The sequence below is a fragment of the Prionailurus viverrinus genome, chromosome C1 (assembly GCF_022837055.1).
Source record: "Prionailurus viverrinus isolate Anna chromosome C1, UM_Priviv_1.0, whole genome shotgun sequence".
In the NCBI taxonomy this organism is placed as follows: Eukaryota; Metazoa; Chordata; class Mammalia; order Carnivora; family Felidae; genus Prionailurus; species Prionailurus viverrinus.
Genome location: NC_062568.1, coordinates 90,762,979 through 90,782,514, shown reverse-complemented (window position 1 = coordinate 90,782,514; position 19,536 = coordinate 90,762,979). Strand labels below are relative to the sequence as shown.

The 19,536-nt window shown below is 41.5% G+C and overlaps 1 protein-coding gene and 1 long non-coding RNA gene across 4 annotated transcripts in view; one reads left to right on the top strand and one right to left on the bottom strand.

Annotated features, from left to right (window-relative positions):
• Positions 1-5,729: 5,729 nt before the first annotated feature.
• The window catches only part of LOC125173750 (uncharacterized), a 63,633-nt gene continuing 49,826 nt past the window's right edge, over positions 5,730-19,536 (bottom strand). For 2 of the 3 annotated variants that reach the window (XR_007155140.1, XR_007155141.1), the window contains one exon: positions 5,730-5,907. This is a non-coding gene — a long non-coding RNA (uncharacterized LOC125173750). Of the gene's footprint in view, positions 5,908-11,711; positions 12,103-19,536 lie in introns of those variants that run through there. The other variant, XR_007155142.1, reaches the window with a different exon arrangement.
• ACMSD (aminocarboxymuconate semialdehyde decarboxylase) overlaps positions 5,916-19,536 on the top strand; it is a 54,122-nt gene continuing 40,501 nt past the window's right edge. Inside the window, exons 1-2 of the mRNA XM_047873278.1 lie at positions 5,916-5,972; positions 11,905-11,949. Coding sequence (XP_047729234.1) covers positions 5,916-5,972; positions 11,905-11,949 — 102 coding nt within the window. The remainder of the gene's footprint in view (positions 5,973-11,904; positions 11,950-19,536) is intronic.

Here is a 19,536-nt window from a genome sequence, read left to right as displayed (position 1 = left end):
CCAGACATCAGGCTCTGTGCTGACAGCTCAGAGCCTGGAGCCTACTTCAGATTCTGTGTCTCCCTCTTTCTCTGCCCCTCCCCTACTTGTGCTCTGTCTCCCTCTCTCTCAAAAATAAACATTAAAAAAAATGTTTAAAGAAATAAAGTATCTTTAAATTGATTTTTTTTCTTATTCTGGTTTCCACTTAATGGGGTTGAAAGTTGTATACTCTGTGTATATTCTTTTAGCAGTTACTTTTGAAATTTTAGCATGCCTGATTGTGGTAGGCTGAAAAATGCTCCCCACTCAAAGGTTTCCATGTCCTATTCCCAGAACCTGTGAAAATGCTACTTTATATGGCTAAAAGGACTTTGAAAATGTGATGGTGTTAAGGATTTTAAGATGGGGAAATCATCCTAGGTTATTTGGGTGAGTCCAATGTAATTACGTGATTTTTTTTTTAAGAATTTTTAAATTTTTAATACAGTTCAAATCAGTGTGCAGGGTTCATTTCAGCTTCTTTACTGCCAAACCTGGGGGCAGGGACTGTTTCAGTTTCTCTGCCTACTCTTTGTCTGTGATGACCAAAGCGTAAAGGTGTCCTCTGCATCGGACTTTAAACTTCACATTATCCTTATTTCTCTTGATCTTGACGGACTTGGCATCCTTTTGCCTGGCTGTGAGAAGAAACTCCTTGATTTCTTCAATTTTGCGAGGCGTGGTCACAAGGAGTGCAGGTGAGCGCACAGCAGGCAGCCCGTAGTGGATTACCCCGGATTACCCATCAGAGCCCACCTGAATCTTTATAGGAGGGAGATAAAAGGGTTAGAGTCAAAAACTGTGATGACAGAAACTGAGAGAAGGACTGCAAGATGCTACCTGGCTGGCTTTCAAGATGGAGGAGGGGATCTGAACCAAGGATACAGACAATGTCTAGAAGGCAGATAAAGCAAGGAAACAGATTCTTTTCTAGAACCCTCAGCAGGAACACAGCCCTTTTAGACATCTGACTTCCAAAACTATAAGAGAATAAATTTGTGTTGGTTTAAACCACAAAGGATGTAATCTTTGTTACAGCAGCAATTGAAAACTGATATAGTTTTCAAAAAGAGGGTAACAAATACAACAAAATGTGAAAGTGGGCTTTGGAACTGAGTAAGGGGTAGACACTGGAAGAGATTTGAGGTATGCAATAGAAAAAAATCCTAAATTGTCTTGAATGGACTGTTAATAGAAATGTGAATGTAAATGATTCTGCCAGTGAATCCCAGAAAGAAATGAGGACTATGGTAGAGAAAGCCTATATTATGTAAGATAATATGTAAACCATCATAAATAGATCATTGATAGAAATATGGTGAGGGCTCAGAGGGAAATGAGGAGCATCGTAGAAAGTGAAGAAAAGGTGATCCTTGTTATACAGTGGCAGAAAACGTAAGTCAATTGTGTGTTCTACAGTTGTGTAGCAATAAGAATTTATAAGTTATGATTTATAAAGGAGATATTCGGCTGAGGAAATTTCCAAGCATGTTACAGGTTCTACCTGGTTCCTTCTTGGTACTTATGGTAAAACGCAAGAAGAAAAAGACAGATTGAAAAACTAGTCAGAGGGCACCTGGATGGCTTTCAGTTGAGCATCTGACTCTTGACTTTGGCTCAGATCATGATTCCAGGCTTGTGGGATCCAGGGTTGTGGGATCAAACCCTATGTCGGGTTGCATGCTGAGCATGGAGGCTGCTTAAGATTTTCTCATGCTCTGCCACTCACGTTCTCTCTTTCTCTAAAAAAAAAAAAAAAAAAAAACAACTAGTAAGAAAAAAGGAATCAGGACTGGGTGATTTAGGAAATTTTCAGCCTATCCATATTGCAAAAGATGTTAAAATTAGGAGATTTGCTGGCAGGAAAGCATACCTTGGAGAGAAAGCCAAAAGTTTGATTGGACAACCTTTTGCAAGTAATAGAACTCTGAAATGAAGACATTATCATTGTTATTACTGGCATTATTTTAAATATTTAATATTATTTACATTTACTTATATGATTACAAGTTTCTCACCTTCCCACTTATTCTTATATTGCCAGAGTCTTTTTCCCTCCTTCCAAAGTACATCATTCGGAATTCCTTAAGAGAAGGTCTGTTGATAGCAAACTCAGTTTTAACTTGAAGATATCTTTATTTCTCCCTCACCGTTAAAATTAAATTTTACAAAGTAGATGATTCCAGGTTGACAGTTCATGTATATCAGCCTTTTGACTATATTTTCTATTGTCTTATGGTTCCCATCATTGCGAGAAGTTGGCTGTCAGTTGGTTGTCAGTCTAATTGCTGAGTTTTTAAGGTGTTAATTCTCTCTATAGCAGTTCATAGGATCTAACCTTTATTATTATTGTTTTGTAGTTTCACTACAAGGTTTCTAGAAATGAAATTCTTTCTATCTTTCTTGATTAGTTTTTGATAATTTTTCGTTCTTGGATCTGTTGGCTCATCAGTTCTGGAAAATTCTCAGCTATTATCTCTTGTGTTATCTCTCCTCCTGTGGGAAATCAAGTAGACATGTCCTGGGTTAGGAGATTATAGGGAAGGCATTGCAAAAACAGCAGAAAACAGCCTCTGGTCTTGCTGAAAACAGAGGCCATGCTTTGCTTATCTAGTTAATGTATTTCCAGGTGGCACTCACTTCGCTTAACTAGTAATATATATCTACGTGTTAGGTCCTGCCTATACTCATAAATTCCTTAGGCCATGTTATCACATGGAATATTTTATCCTGTCTTAACTTGTTTTTCTGCACATTTTCTATACGTTCTTACTGGCACGTAGCCCACCAATGTATTGCTCATTGTTTCCCTAAAGGTATGCTCAATAAATACGGGAGCTTGTGACTAGCTTGGGAAGACTTCCCTTAGCCCCTCTTTCACCTCTCTTGATTTGCATGGAGTCCTTTCTGCCATTCTCAGCCTTGTTGGACAAAGCCAAAAGCCAAACCCACATCCTCCAACGTCTCTCTCCTCTCTTTTAGCACTTTTGTCAGACTCCTTTTAGACTTTCTTACTCTATCCTTTGTACTCTGTGATATTCTTAAATATGCTCAGTCCCCTCATGTCTCTGTACAAGTCTCTCTTCCCGTTCATTAATTCTCCATTCAATTATGTCTATTTTGCTGTTTAATCCACCCATTGAGTTTTTTACTGAAATTATTATGTTTTAATTTACAGAAGTTTTATTTTGTCCCTTTTTGTAATGTTTATTTATGTATTTATTTTGAGAGAGAGAGAGAGAGCAGGAGCAGGGGAGGGGCAGAGAGAGGGAGAGAGGGAGAGAGAGAATCCCAAGCAGGCTCTGCACTGGCAGCACAGAGCCTGATGTGGGGCTTGAACCCACAAACCATGAGATCATGACCTGAGCCGAAATCAAGAGTCAGAGTAACTGATTGAACCACAAGGTGTCCCTATTTTGTCCGTTTTCAAATTTGGTCAATCATTTCATAGTCTCTCATTTTTTTAAAAACATTTCATATATAATAAACATATCCTATGCTTAACAATTCCAATATATATGTCCTTGGAGGCTTAAGTCTATTATTTATTATTTCTGTGGACATTCCCTTACGGTGGCTTTTTTCCTCACATGTGTAGAATTTTATACTATGAGCCAGTATATTCTTGGCCTTATTCTGTGGCAATACTGAAGGGACTAAGTTGATATGCTCTCCTTCAGGAAAGATCTCCATTTTCTCTTTCTGGGCATGAGTAGAAATAGAGTAGTCAAGGATTACCAACCTGGTACCACTTTAATTAAAACCTTCAGGGGTGCCTTGGTTGAGCACCCAACTCTTGATTTTGGCTCAGGTCATGATCTCATAGTTTGTGAGCTTAAGCCCTGCATCAGGCTCTGCACTGACAGCCCAGAGCCTGCTCAGGATTCTCCCTCTCCCTCTCCCTCTGCCTCTCCCTGGTTTATGCTTTTGCTCTCTCACTCTCTCTCAAGATGAATAAATGTAAAAAATAAAAATAAACCTTCAGTACCTGTGTTTGGATAATACTTCTCAAAGAAATTCTCAAAGAAAACTGTTATTCTCTTCTTTTTCTTCCTTTTTTTCTCATCATGGAAATAGATGTCCTTACAGACTCCCTTTGTTGACCAGTGGATTTTTTACTTCTAGTATATTTATTTGCTAGGGGTCTAGCCCCTTCAAGAATTCTAGTTTAATGAAGGGGTCTCAGTTTTGTAAAACTCATGGTATAATATCCTATTAATCTGTGGTATATTTATCCTCAAAGTTCTAGAACTCTGACTCTACACTTCCAGGGTTCAAGTTCTGTCTCTATCACTTATGGTGTGACCATGGACAAGTTACCTAACTTCTCTGTGCTTCAGTTTCCTCTTCTATAAAATGGATATTGATAATAGTTCCTCTTTCATAGGACTGTTACAAGGAATAAATGAACTGATATGAGTAAAATGCTTGGAACAGTGCCTGAGCCATAGTGCTCAAAAAGTGCTTCCTTTGGGTATTAGCATGTGCCTCCAGGTTGATTTAAGGCTCACTTACTCAGTTTCAGCTCATTGAACTTTTTGAAAATGATCTTGAGGATTCCTGTATTTTTTTTTTCAAACTGAGGAGCACTGAAAAGAATGTTTGTTATAATTTATCCAGAATCTAGTTTAACTTGTTATAATTTACCCAGATTCTAGTTGAAAAGAGTATTTGTTACAGTTTATCTGGAATCTAGTTGAATAGCCTAGTAGGAAGGCCATGCCTTAGTCCCTGTGCTGTGGAGACTGAAATGAAGGGAGCATCCCAAAGGAGTTTCAAGGCTGTGCCAGGGACCCCAGGTCCCTGAATATTTCGAGCTTTCCAGGAATAGGAAAGGTTAACATAGAATAACAAAGGGCTGCTTTGTTCTAGGTTCTCTTTAGAGGCATGACCATGAGCCCCACTTTCTGTTCCAGTGGAAACCCTCTCCCAACTGCTTTGACAACTCCCAGGGGAATGGCTACTTCGTTCTTTCCCCTGTACTTAAGCAGCATACAATCATCTATTACAACATGTGCATTATTTTACCTCATTCAACCTTATATCCTTAGCACATAGCAGTTCTCAATAAATGTTAAATGCATGAGTGAACATATGAAAGAAAAAGACAATGGAAGAAATAACATGTATGAAGGATGGGCTCTTTCTCTGATTTAACAGTAAAGGTAGAGACATCTGGCTGGCTCAGTCAGAACAGCATGCGACTCTTGCAATCTTGAGTCAAGCCCCACATTAGGTGTAGAGATTACTTAAACAAATAAAACTTTTAAAAATAATAATAAAAAGGTAAAAGTAAAGGTGAAACTTCACCCACAACTTTTCAACATGCTAAATTTTCATGAACAAGCCAATTGATCAATATTGTTTAAAGACATAAAGGTAAATAGCTGAACAAAAAGCAAAAGCATTAAAATTGGTTGCTTCTGAGAAATGAAACCAATGAAAAGTGAGTCAGTGATCTATTATTTTTTAAAAACCCTCTGTACTATTTGATTTTTAACCATGCCCAATTTTATTTTTTATACTATGTATATCTTGAAAACAATTGAAATATTTAAAAACAAGTATTAGCCAATTTTGGACCTGTTGGAAAAAAAAGCATCCAGCAGTACATTTGACCTTATGAGGTTTAGTACAGTCCTTTATTTTATTTTTAAATTTAGTACCCAGAGTCCCGATTACCAAAGAGTTGATGACTCAAAGACAAGTTGACAAATAAACAGAATTCTGAACTTTAATAGGGCAGCTCCAGTGGACCTAGACGGAGCCGAGTAGGCCTACTGACTGGTGCCAGAAGGGGCAACGTAAATCAATTAACTCCATGGTTTTTATGGAGATCTCTTGATACTGAAACTTCTTTCTTCTTTACGTGCTTCTCCTCTGATCCTGTGGAGATGAAAATTGACATCCATAGTCATATTCTACCAAAAGAATGGCCAGATCTAAAAAAGGTAATGGTGGTTAATTTACTGAATTATTTCTGGAACTTTTCCAGGGTGTCTTACTGCTTCTACTACAGATCTATCTCTTCTTTGGGGAATTAGATGTTAAGTTTCTCTGCTCTAGGAGTGATGTAAACTTATTTGCTATCTCTGATTTCTTAGTTTTTAAAAATGACTTTTACATTTGTTTTGAAAGAACACTGATCAAAGAAATAAGTGCCTTCTCAAAATCCCCTTTTCCCCTCAAATGAAGCATTCTTTAAAATTTCTGGCCAATTTAAGTCAGGCAGTTTTACTTCCATTTAAATCACATATTCAGCTGCTTGGAAGATACGTGCCAACTACAGAATTTAAAGTTACAGTTTCAAGTAAAAGACTATTAAAAAATGGAATGTGATAGGCTTCCAGGACTTCTAAAACACATCTCCTTTCCAAAATGTTTAAAATAAGTTTTAGAAGCACCAAGACATAGCTTTGTGGAATTTTTTTTTTTAAGTCTATTTTAGGACACTGTCTGAAACCTTTCCTTTTGATGTTCTTTAAGCTGTAAATCCTTGTTATGAACTAGAGAGTAGGAACATCAAAAAAACCCTAGGAAAATGACATGAAGCCTTTGTACAATGAGTGTCTCTTTCTCTGTATTTCTCAAAAGAGGGAAATTTCCTTTTGTCATTAAGAACTTTTGAATGAATACTAAAAGAAGGAGGTGGAAACATGAAAGAAATTTACAATTGGCTTGAGTTTTATTCAGGCTAAGTATCAGGTTTTATTCAATCTTCAGCCTTCTCTAGTATTTTCATGCCACTGATAATGTTTCATCTTTTTTGTCCCAAGTGGAGGAAAATGAATTAACCCAAACTCTAATTAAAATATGGTTTATTGTGCAAGCGAGTGAAACTATTTTTTTCTCCTAGTTGTCTCCTGGGAGAATGTTAATCTTATTTCTTCGTCCTTTGGCATTTTAAGTAAGATAGATGGTAGACATTTTAGACTGAAAAATACAAATGATGCTGAACCATCTTTGAAAGGGTTTTCTGCTATAGCAGGTAGTGAAAACTAACTGCACCAACTGACCCTCCAGAAGGGGTCTAAGTGCCTACTTGGGAACTTGCTACTCTGAATGCTATTGTCCTCATCATGTTTTATTAAAGTGTAAACACCACTTCATCAAGATTAGTGATGAAGACCCATAGCAGCCTTAAAAGGTACCTCTTCTTTGCTGAAGGGGGAAAACTTCCTACCTAGTATCCTGTGCCACAATTCCACCTCCTGTTATCTGCCTCCCACCTGGAAGCCTGCCTCCAGTTTGAGCAAAGAAGTTCTCACCAAAAGCTGATAATTTCTAGGTGCCCTCACCTAATGCAGGGCCCTAAAGGCAATGTTAAATCTGCTTAGGAAGCTGAAAGATACAGAGCTCAGGGAGGCTATAACCATAAATGTGTGCCCTGGAGACTTCCCAAGCACACTTGCTGCTGGCTCTTTTTCCCCCTTCTCCTTCTTAACGTCTACCTGTCCCCTCAAAAGAGGGGAGGGGCATTTGCCCCAATAAACCAGGCTAGTAGTCTCACATGCTGTAAGCAGATAACTGATACACTTAATAACATTGATGACATAATGATAGTAATAATAACCATTATACTCTTATACTTCCAGGGAGCAATATATATATTTGACTCACATAAAATCATGTGAATTGCAGATAAAATTTATATTATTAACCTCACTGGACCAATCAGGTAACTGAGACTCAGAAATGAGCCTAGAATCCCAGAGCTATATGGAACCATGGTGGTCCCTCTTTCCCCCAGTGCCTTTCTTGACACCAGACTGTTCCCCAATTCCCCACACTCAACAAACCCATGGAGGGCCTTGTCAAAGGGTCATTGGAACCTGACTTCAACCCACAGGTCAAGCAAGTGGATCTGACATGTGATAGAAGTTTTCATTTGATTGCAGGTAGGCCAGTGATGAAATAACCAGCAGAAAACAGTTCTATGCTTTCAAACTGGGAGGAGTGAGATAAATAAATAGACATGTAAATAGTGCTAGTATCCTTCTCCCTCTCTCCCAGTCTATATTGTCACAGTAAAGTGAGTATTAAAGTGATGTTAGGCAAGAGCACAATTTTCTTGGTATTCAGGCAGTTCAATAATTACAGTAGATTTTCCTTTGTCTTCAAATTGTTTCTTAATGGGTAAAATATTATTTCAATACATCAGTCTCTGATCTTTTCTCATCACGTTTTCAAACTTCCCAATAAAAGAATGAAAAGAAGCCAGTACTAGTTTTATTTTAGAAGATGAAGCCTCTTTGGAAGAACTAGTATCTGTTTTCCAACTTGCCTTTCCTCATTAAATATTAATGGACACACCTCAATAACCTTGGCCTCTTACTCCAGTGAAGAAACAGAAAAGCAGAATCAACATTCCTGGATTGATAATTAACTAATGATTACAAAGGATTAGGATTTGAGAAATGTTTCCATTTTCACTTGCTAATGATGACTTTACTCAGACTTACAGTTAAGATCCTTAGGGGGCAAAATCTATCTGAGGTGGAAAGAGCATATTCAGGAGGTTCTTGATTAAATTGTTTCTGATGAATCAAGAGACCCACTCTCTGCTGTCATAAACAGGAGGATGGTGGACCAAGGAACCATGGTGAATGTTGTTTCAGGCTGATCCACAATGAGATTATTCACAGCAACAACGATGATGATAAGGTCATGGCTTTCTCCTTCAGCAAGACTTTATGGACCACCTACTATGTGCCCAATAGTAGGATTTGCAAAGATTCTCCTAGTTTTAAATGATACCTGTTTTTATCACACAGGAGGTTCCTTATTCACCTCATGGAAGTATGAGGTCCCCAAGACAGTAAAAATGCCATTCAGTTCATCCACCTCTGATTCATACAAACCAATTTCAGAAACACATCTTTTGTATATAGAACTGAATTCCCTTGAATTTTTTAGTTTGGTCTTTTATTGTCATGCCCTTAAATGCCTACGGGATACTGGTCATTGTCAGTCAAACATTTTCAGACAGTAAATGCTTCTAGGCATATGCTCTCATCACAACTCTCAAGGTCATAAATTTCAGACCCCAAGCTTGGTTCAACCTAGGATGACAGCTGTGGAACTATGTAGAGCCTGGACTTGGAGCAGCTGCCCTAAATAGGTTAGGCCTTTGCAGGGGGCTTAGGAGAAGCACAGAGTATTCAAATTTTGTCCTTCCCAAGAAAGGGGAAGGAGGAACACAGGGTGACACACCTAAGGATAAAATAGACTGTCACCACTATGCTACCCCCAGTGCTGTCCATCTGCCACCCCCACCACCGCCAAGCTCACCAGCACAACCATCACCACTACCACCTCACAACCTCTCCCATTGCCAATACCGCCACTGCCATCCCTACAAACGCCACAACCATCACCATCACCACCTTTGTCACCACCTCTTCCACCTCCAGCACCACCAATGCCACTGTCACCACCGTCATGATCACTGTTTGCATTGATGAGGCCCTTTCTATAAGCAGGGTCTGGAGTCAATAGCTTTCTATGAATTTTATCTTAATGAATTCCCATAAAACCCTATGTCACAGCTACAGCTATCAGCCTCATTTTACACATAAGGAAACAGTGACTTTGAGATGCTAAGTTACCCCAACAAAGCCAATGATAATAGAAGTGGTTTGTCACGTGTGACAAGATCCCTTTGTTCTGCCTCCCTCTGCCTTTCTGTTCTTCCTCCAATCGAATACTTTAGCCTGCTAGCTTACGGGTTAAAGTTCCTTAGCAAATTAACAAAATGTAAGAAAAAGACTGAGGAAAGAGGGAACAGAGAAGGAAAGAAGAAAAGGAAACAAGGAAATAAGAAAACAAAACTTTTCTTCTACAGTAAAATTTCAATGGCAAATTTTGAGAGAAAGTTTGTTTACTCTAAAATGTAACTGGTTGAGGCTTTATTCCACCCCCTCCTCCAATATACATCTCTCAGCAGCTTTAGCCAGGAGAAGACAATGGGGGAAGCGCTATGGTATCAAATGCATGAAAGGAGGAGAGTGGGGTGGAGGGGTGCAGGCAAAGGAGAAACTGGGTACGGAGGAGAAGCTAAGGCCCCTGGTGAATAGTTTCTTCTGCATGCCCACCCTACTACTCCAGGTCCCCTATTGTCACTTAGGAAGGAGGCAGGTAGACTTTCAGAGCTAATATGATTATTTGGAGTTAGAACTCAAGAACAGACCTTATGCCAAGGTAGAATAAAGCTCGTACAGAATTGACCAAATCTTAAATCTGACTGGCAGTCCCTGGTCACAGACACAGAGACATACAAACACCCTTTTGCTGTAGGCGCAGACCTCCCCTCTCAGTCTGGAGGTGAGAGGGCTGCTAGGAAGAGGACCTGCCAAGACCTGACTCCCTGAAGACAACTTCCCTGTAGCATGGCATAAGAACCAACCACTGTTATCTGGTCTCATCCAACTACAACAAGCAAGAAGTTGAGCTAATGTTCAAGTTCCCTACCCATAACTACTGACCAGAGTGTTGATGAGCTTCTCACACCATTGTTTCTGGCCCAATACCTTCTCTTCCTCCATCAAGAGGCACTCATCTGAAGCATGGAAATACAGAACATTGGAAGTTACTCTCCAATATGATCCCAGACTATCTTGTCAACCTCCCTCCTTAGACACCACCTAACCCAAGTTGTGCTTTTCCCGACTCCCAAAGACCTTGTGTGTTACTCAACCACAGCAGGTCTCACACACCATTACCCTTTAACACTTTCCAGCCCAGCCCCACATGTTCAAGCCTGTGTTCCACACAGGCTGGAAGTGTCCTTTTATTTTCTCTGCCCTAGTAAGGCTGGTTAAGTGTGGGGGTTCCTTGAGGGTTTGAAGAATGAATGAACAAAATGAGATTTTATTTATTTGTTTGTTTTAGAATAGGGGATTTTTAAAAGTTTATTCATTTATTTTGAGAGAGAAAAAGAGAGAGAGCATAAGTGGGAGGGGGCAGAGAGAAAGGGAGAGAGAGAATCCCAAGCAGACTCCACACTATCAGCACAGAGCCCAATGTGGGGTTCAAACCCATCAACTGCCGAGATCATGACCTGAGCTGAAATCAAGAGTTCAACCAACTGAGCCACCCGGGCATTCCATGAACAAGTATCTTTTAATGTTAATCCTCATGTATTTATTTTTTAATTTTTTTTAAATGTTTATATTTGAGAGACAGAGAGAGAGAGAGAGACAGTGCGCAAGCAGAGGAGGGGCAGAGAGAGAAGGAGCCTGAAGCAGGCTCCAGGCTCTGAGATGTCAGCACACAGCCGGACGCAGGGCTCAAACCCAGGAACCTCGAGATCATGACTGGAGCCTAAGTTGGACACTCAACTGACTGAGGCACCCAGGTGCCCTGATGTTAATCCTCATTTAAAAACTGCAACCTAGGGGTGCCTGGGTGGCTCAGTCGGTTGGGCGTCCGACTTCGGCTCAGGTCATGATTTCACGGTCCATGAGTTTCAGCCTCGCGTCGGGCTCTGTGCTGATGGCTCAGACCCTGGAGCCTGTTTTAGATTCTGTGTCTCCCTCTCTCTCTGACACTCCCTTGTTCATGCTCTGTCTCTGTCTCAAAAATAAATAAACATTAAAAAAAAATTTTTTTTAATAAAAAATAAAAAAAAATAAAAACTGCAACCTAGATAAAACTAGCATTTCTATGATACACAATTTTCTTCCTGAATAAATATATTTGAGGGAAAATAGTAAATTGACTTAAATATCAATATCGAAAAAGTGATACATGGGTGTCAGGGCAGAAAATGGGAAGGTCATAACCTGAAAGATTGGAGTTCAGGATCCTCTGCCACAGGGATACCCCTTTATTGCAGTCATCCCTATTTTGTTCCTCCAGCCTGACTGTGCTTCTCCTCCACAGAGATTCGGCTATGGAGGCTGGGTGCAGCTCCAACATCACAGCAAGGTGAGTTTCTCCAAAGTGCGTATGTATGTACCTTGGACCAGGGACATCCTGAGCCTGAGATGTTCTTGCAGGCAGGCCTCCATGGAGCTCAACTCAGGTCCTCTTACTGACTTTGTAGTAGGCAAGGGAGCAGCACTGAGTTTCTCAAAATGACTAGGAAAAATGAGGGTGAATTCAAAAAGCAGGATTTAGGAAACTAAAATTGCAATTTGAGAAGCCATTAAGAAATCTTTTTTTTTTCCTTTCTTTTTTTTCCCCTCCTCCCTAGAATCAATTTTAGCATTTATTGCTCTGCCTCAAGGAAGAGAGGTGGGCTCCTTCCATAGGTTATTACATTATATTAAGGCCAACCAAATAAATGGCACAGTTTAAGTTTGAGCACAAGCTGGAGAAATTAAACACCGGAGACAAGGAGGAGAAAAAGCCATCGCTATTAAGGGTTGAGTTTGGTAAGAGGAAAAGCAAGAGGAGCAAGGGCTGGGGCAAAGCATTCTGCAAATAACGAGGCCCACCTAAAAGTGAGCTGAAGTCTAGCCCTGCACACAGGTCAGGACTGACTTCACTTTCAGAGGCATTTTCTGCTCTGGTGGAGCTCAGAGGGAACATTCCTGAGCTTCCCGCTAGACATAGACAGGCCCTGGGAGCAGGCCCTGGAGGAATTGTGGTCTGGGAGGACGCAGTTACCATGTGCAGAGGTAACTTGGGAGGAATGTAAATTTGGGGGTCTCACCCCAGATCTACCAACTCAGGGACTCTGAGGGTCAGGATGGCAATCCATGTTTTGACAAGCCTCTGGGGATTCTGAGAACCACTGGCTTAGACATTCATTCACTTACTCACTGATTTATATTGACTCCTATTTTGTGTTAGGCCCACCAGTCTAGACACCGGGAATATGCTGGTGAACCAGTCTGAGACACTGCTGCCCTCATGGGGCTCAAATTCTAGGGGATGACAAATGTGATCACTAGAGAGAATGGAATGAAAAACAGTGCTGTGGTTGCGAGTAGACTGGGGAAGATTCACTGGGCTGGCTGCTCAGGGAGCCAGCTAAGACTTAGAGGACAGGAAGGAAAAGCCTGGGCAAGTGTCCCTGGATGAGGAATAGCAGTTGCAAAGTCCACGAAATGAGAAAGAGCTGTGTTCAAGGAACAGAAAGGAAGGGAATATGGCTGAAATGTAGTGAAAGAGGGAGACGATAGAAAATGAGATTGGTGAGGTAGGCAGGGGCCAGGTCATGGAGGGATGCTGGGGACATGCTGCAGAGTCTGGATTTATTCTTAATGCACAAATGCTCTGGAGGGTCTTAATGGCTTAAAAAGACCACCTTGATGGCTCTGTGGAAAATGAACAGAGACAGGCAGAGTTTAGGGAGCCAAGGGGTGTGAAGAAGCCAGAAAGATGGGCAGAAGCCTCATCAGACGGGGTCTTGAAGAACAGGTGTAGGCCTTTGTACTTGATCCTGAAGGCAGTGGAGAATAAAGAGTTTTGAACATCAGAATCTCTGGGGTGGCTCGTTTTCACCTTCATTAAAGAATGCCCACTAAGTGCTGGTTTAGACACTGTGCTACACTCCTCCCATTAAAAGTGCTAGTTCTACCCCAGGAGCTGATGATCTCAGCTGGCCTCAAATCTGCCTAAGGAAGAGAACAGTCTGGGTGGAGCTGATTTCAAGGCTACTGAGAAGCCCCAAATGCAGGACTGGGAAGTCTGTGATTGGTTTTGAAGTCCAGTTTGTAACCTTGGTACTGCATTTGAATGACTTTCATTTCATTTTGTTTTTATGTCAAGAGATTCATAAACAGGGGTGCCTGGGTGGCTCAGTCGGTTGAGTGTCTGACTTCGGCTCAGGTCATTATCTTGCGGTCTGTGAGTTCGAGCCCCACATCAGGCTCTGTGCTGACAGCTCAGAGCCTGGAGCCTGTTTCGGATTGTATGCCTCCCTCTTTCTCTGCCCCTCCCCCGCTCATGCTCTGTCTCTCTCTCTCAGTCAAAACTAAATAAAACATTAAAAAAATTAAAAAAAAAAGAGAGAGATTCATAAACAGTAAATCTCCTAAAGAAAACAGGAACGAAAACATTTCATATCTACCACCTACATATTTCCAGCAAAATTGGATACAATTAAATAGAACAAACAGTAACACTCTTCTTCCTTCTCAAAAACAAATCAAAACACAACAGAACCGGATCTGTATTTTTCATAATTATAGTGGTCAGGGATTACAGTCACTGGAAAAACAACTTGCAAATGTAAATAAATATGGAAATTAGGCTAAGCAATGAGAAAATCCAGTATTTGGTAGTTGAAATTTCTTTCTGTTCTCCCACATTCTTTTGAACAAATATTTTGTAGCCCCCATGACTGATTTACCTCGGAGACTCTTGTCCTCTGAAAAATCTTTCCAAAACATTTCTCTGGTCTTCCCCATGTGTTTGTCTTCTTAACCTTTGGTTTTTCATTGCTCTTGGAATGAATCGAGCTTTGTTCACAACTAAAACACACCATTTGTCATTTGGTTGAGTATTTACAAAAGTATAGGTAGCAAGTCAGTTTGTATGGCCTCCTTTCAGAGCCGGTGGGGGGAGAACACCTGGGAGCATTTCAGAGGGTGGGCATGGGGTCCTTTACAAATCCTTGGGTCAGAAGCATCAAGGACATCCACTGAGTGCTTTTCAGGCCCTTGGGAATACAATACAGACATGCATGCACATGCACATACACACATACACATTATTTCTATCTGTTTAGCATTTTCATACATACTATTCTGTGTGATCTCATTAGGTTCCTGCTCTCAAGATTATTTCCCCCATAAAGAAAAACCTGGAGCACCTGGGTGGCTCAGTCTGTTGAGTGTCTGACTTTGGCTCAGGTTGCGATCTTGTGGTTCTTGATTTTGAGCCCCATATTGGGCTCTGCTGTCAGTACAGAGCCCACTTCAGATCCTGTCTCTCACTCTCTCTGCCCCTCCCCTGCCCATGCTCTATCTCAAAATAAATAAACATTAGGAAGGAAGGAAGGAAGGAAGGAAGGAAGGAAGGAAGGAAGGAAGAAAGAAAGGAAGAAAGGAAGAAAGAAAGGCCTACCCAGTTTTTCACCTGGGTCCCAAGCTCAGGACCTTCCATCCCTATAGAGTTGAGATGCATTCATCCTCCTGCTGTGGATGTGTTCTCCATTCTGGAAGCTCCCAGAACCCCATGCTATTGGGATCTTTGGAGGCTTTCTCATGTAGACATGTTCAATTATTAACTCCATTTCTAGAAGTGTGGGAGGACTGGAAATTCTAAGCTTCTCATCATGGCTTGGTCTTTCTGATGACCAGCTGCCATCCAGGAGCCATCCAGGAGTCTACTCAGAGTCACATCAATAGAACAAAAGATGCTCCTGGTGCTCTACCACTTAGGAATTTATGAGGGTTTTAGCAGCCCTAAGTAAGGGGTTCAAAGACCAAATGTTAAAGTAAGAGATGCTCCTAGGGTTCTTATTACTTAAGAAATTACAAGGGTTTTGGGAGCTTTGTGCCAGGAACCAGGGGCAGAGACCAATAAATATTTTTTCTATTATCTCTCATTCGGTCACTGGGGAGCCAGGAAGCCCCTCAAGTGGATAAAGAACACACAGCTCACCCTGCTTCAGATTCTGTCTCCCTCTCTCTGTCTCTGTCCCTCCCTAGCTCATGCTTTCTCTCTCTCTGTCTCAAGAATAAAAAAATAAACTTAAATACATACACACACACACACACACACACACACACACACACACACACACACACACACTTTTAAGTACCGGTCATTTGAATACCAGCCATATTGGAACTTATTTATGGATAGTATTAGAATTAGAATGTGAAGAGCACCTGAGTGGCTCAATCAGTCAAGCGCCTAACTTTGGCTCAGGTCACAAGGTTCTTGAGTTCAAGCCCCACGTTGAGCTCTGTGCTGACAGCCTGGTGTCTCCCTCTCTCTCTCTTTCAAAAATAAATAAGCATTTTTTTAATTAAAAAAAAAAAGAATTAGAATGTGAAAACCAGAAGTGTCACAGATTAGGGTCCCTGGAAATCAGACTCTGAGACAGAAATTAGCATGCAGGAGGTTTATCAGGAAGTGTCGGACAATGGACACCAGTGGGAAGTGAAGAGAATGAAGCAGGATAGAACAGAAGGCAATGTTGAGCTGTGATGTTTCAGTGGAGCCTCAGCCAACCCTACCTGGAGCTCTAAAGCTAACCTCCAGAACTGTCCCAAGTTGGGGGTGCGGGAGGACAAAGAGAGGGGCCTTTATAACTCTGTGTCAACCAGTCATTGGAAGTGGGCTGCCCTGGAAATGAAGCAGGACCTGGAGGGAGGGAGGTGACTCTTCTCAACTGAGGCAGTCTTCCTATCTCCCATAGGGGCTGATAGCCCAGAGCTGTCGGCAACACTCCCAGAAGCTGGGAGAAAAGGTCTTTTATTCCTGCAGGAGGATTGGAGCAGCATATTACACCATCCTGGGAAGAGACCTTACACATCACTTACTCTAAACTCTTATTTTATAGTTAGTATCTGAGGTTCTGGGAGGTTAAGTGTTTACACATAGGATCCTGGTCTCCTGACTTCTTCAATACCATGATTTCTATTATGTCATGGTGTTCTGGCTTTAAAAATATTAGAGGTATATTTGAAATGGTTTTTCTGGGTGGCAATCGTTGGTTGGGAAGCTTTTAAAAAAAAGAACTTGGTTTTCTTTAGAGAGTTTAGAAAAATGAAATTTGTTTGTGGGTTGAATAAATTAGAGCAGCTTACTCCAATTATTTGGTTATTAGTTTAGTTTAAGACCTTGGTTGACACTGATGTTAACATTAAAAACATAACCCAAGAGACTCCTCTGTCCTACCCCCAGCACCAAGTGCTGCCCTCTGAGGCACATTTGCAGCCCTGAAAAGACACTGGGTCCCCAAATGTAAAGTGAGAGGGATCAAGAATTGATTTTTTTTTTTAATTTTTTTTTTCAACTTTTTTTTTTATTTATTTTTGGGACAGAGAGAGACAGAGCATGAACGGGGGAGGGGCAGAGAGAGAGGGAGACACAGAATCGGAAACAGGCTCCATACTCTGAACCATCAGCCCAGAGCCCGACGCGGGGCTCGAACTCCCGGACCGCGAGATCGTGACCTGGCTGAAGTCGGACGCTTAACCGACTGCGCCACCCAGGCGCCCCAAGAATTGATTCTTAACAATGGCTGTCAGGTCCCAAAATTCTGGCTGAAGAAACAATGAGAATTGGGAGCCTATTATGGGACACAGCCACTTCTCTGTGGTACTTGACAGTCAGGAAGAGTTCTACTGACAGTTACTGTCATTCATTAGCCTTACCATGGATCCAACAGGAAGGATGTGGAGAGAGAGGTTTAGTGAATCTGATTCTCCTGCCATGCAATGAGTACAATCCCCTCAAAAGATCAGAACGTTTAGGAAATGATAGTAACTAACCTTTGCCTACTAGATAGCCCCCAATTACCAATATCAGTGTGGTGGTGTGGAAAATGGCTCCATAAACTTGGGTCTTATCCCCGCCCTAAACCAACTTAGTGTATGACTTTGGATAAGTCACTGCATCCATAAGATGCAAGAGTTGAACTAAATGACTCATTTCTGCTTTAATGTGCTCTTCTTTGTCTGAAACCAAAACTTACTCATCTATCTCCCAGAAAAACCCAACTTCCTCCCCTGCCATTGATAATATATGGTAAAATTTGGTCCAAAATGATTGAGCATATTCTCTGACCTGGTGCTAAATTCTTTACTAACATTCTACTATTGGGACACCTGGGTGGCTCAGTCAATTAAGGCTCAGGTTGTGATCTCACAGTTCATGAGTTTGAGCCCCGCATTGGGTTTTCTGCTGTCAGCACAGAGACTGCTTCAGATCCTCTGTCTCCCTCTGTCTTTGCCTCTCACCCGCACACACACTCTCTCTTTCTCTCAAAACTAAATAAACATTAAAAAAATTTTTTTAAACATTCTATTACTGAATCTCCTGTTTCACTCAGTGTTCTAAGATGCAAACAAAAGAACCCACTCTAGCTTGCTTAAGTGGAAAGGCAGCTCACAGACCTCCTGGGAGGACAAAAGATCAATCCATGAGGCTGTGCTAACATGCACAATGCCCAATCATACCTGGGCGGGGGGGGGGGGGGGGGCTGTGTCAGCAAAGATGCAAGTGCTGCCTCTTCTAGCCAGAGACAGGAACCTCACACTCAGGCTGAGACTGGAGACCAAAGTGCTACCATTTCTGCTCTAGCCACGTCTGATACCTCAGACAGCACCCGTACCAGAAGGTAGCTTTTACACGCATGTTAGTACCCTCAATACAAGGGAGGCTGGGAAAGTGAAGTCGGGAATCTCTCTCATAAACTTCCCTTACACACAGAAGTGTTCCAAGGATGCTGGGTGGCCACAAGCATGACAAATATAATCATCTACATTTTTCAGATAGAAAAAGTGAGGCTTCAGCCCAGAAATCCCCTAACTTGGCCAATTCTACTGTAGTAAGTATTTTCATGAGATTTAAACCCAGGTTTGTCAGAATACATGCTCTTCAGCACTCTGCTATTCTGATTATTTTATGGTGTTTAAGCTTCCCTACTTAGGAGTAAAAGAAACATAAAGCCTCTAATTTGGCAAATAAAAGTTTATTTCTTGATTTTTTCTTTTACCGTCATTCCTCTCCCCTCCCTTCTTCACCAAATGGAAAGACATGTGTTCCTATATTCTCTTTGTGCAATCAGTATCATTCAAGATTCTTGGTGGCAAATAACAAAAACCAACAATGGTTAGTTTAAGCAGAAAAGGAATTAGTTGCAAGTATTTTAAGCCCCTCAAGAATTATGCCTAGGGAACCACAATCATAAGATGTGCAGGTGATTGAAGCCACAGCCAATGCCAATGCCACAGCCAATGCCACACCACAGGACTAGCCTGGCTGGGGCATTGCTGCCTCCTAGCTGGACACTGGACACTGCCACTGGTACCACTGCCAATGGACACAGCATGTAGCCACTGCTGGCATTGCTGGGAGAATAAATTCACTGATCCTGTCTTTTTGCATCCCTTGATCTTGATTAAAACCCAAGCATTGACTGGTCAAGCTTGGGGCAAGGAGAGCAAGTATTGGAGCTTTGGGGCTTTATCAAAGGGAGTCTGGGACCTGCCTCCACCAAGACTCTCATAGGAGATTCCCCAATCTGGGAAGGTTGTTCAGATGCTGCCAGGTCAGAAAAGGATGGGAACTGAAATCAATCCTGATGTCCAGAGACTCAAGTCTGCCGAGTTGTAGACATCTGTCTCAGTTACACAAGTCACTTGCTTGCTGACATTTTCCACAGCCATCAGAAATGAAAACATAGGGTCGCCTCGGTGCCTCAGTCGGTTAAGTGTCTGTCTTTGGCTCAGATCATGATCTCACAGCTTATGAGTTCAAGCCCTACATCAGGTTCTGTGCTGACAGCTCAGAGCCTGGAACCTATTTCAGATTCTGTGTCTCCCTCTCTCTCTCGGTCCCTCCCCTGTTCACTCTCTGTCTCTCTCTCTCTCTCTGTCTCAAAAA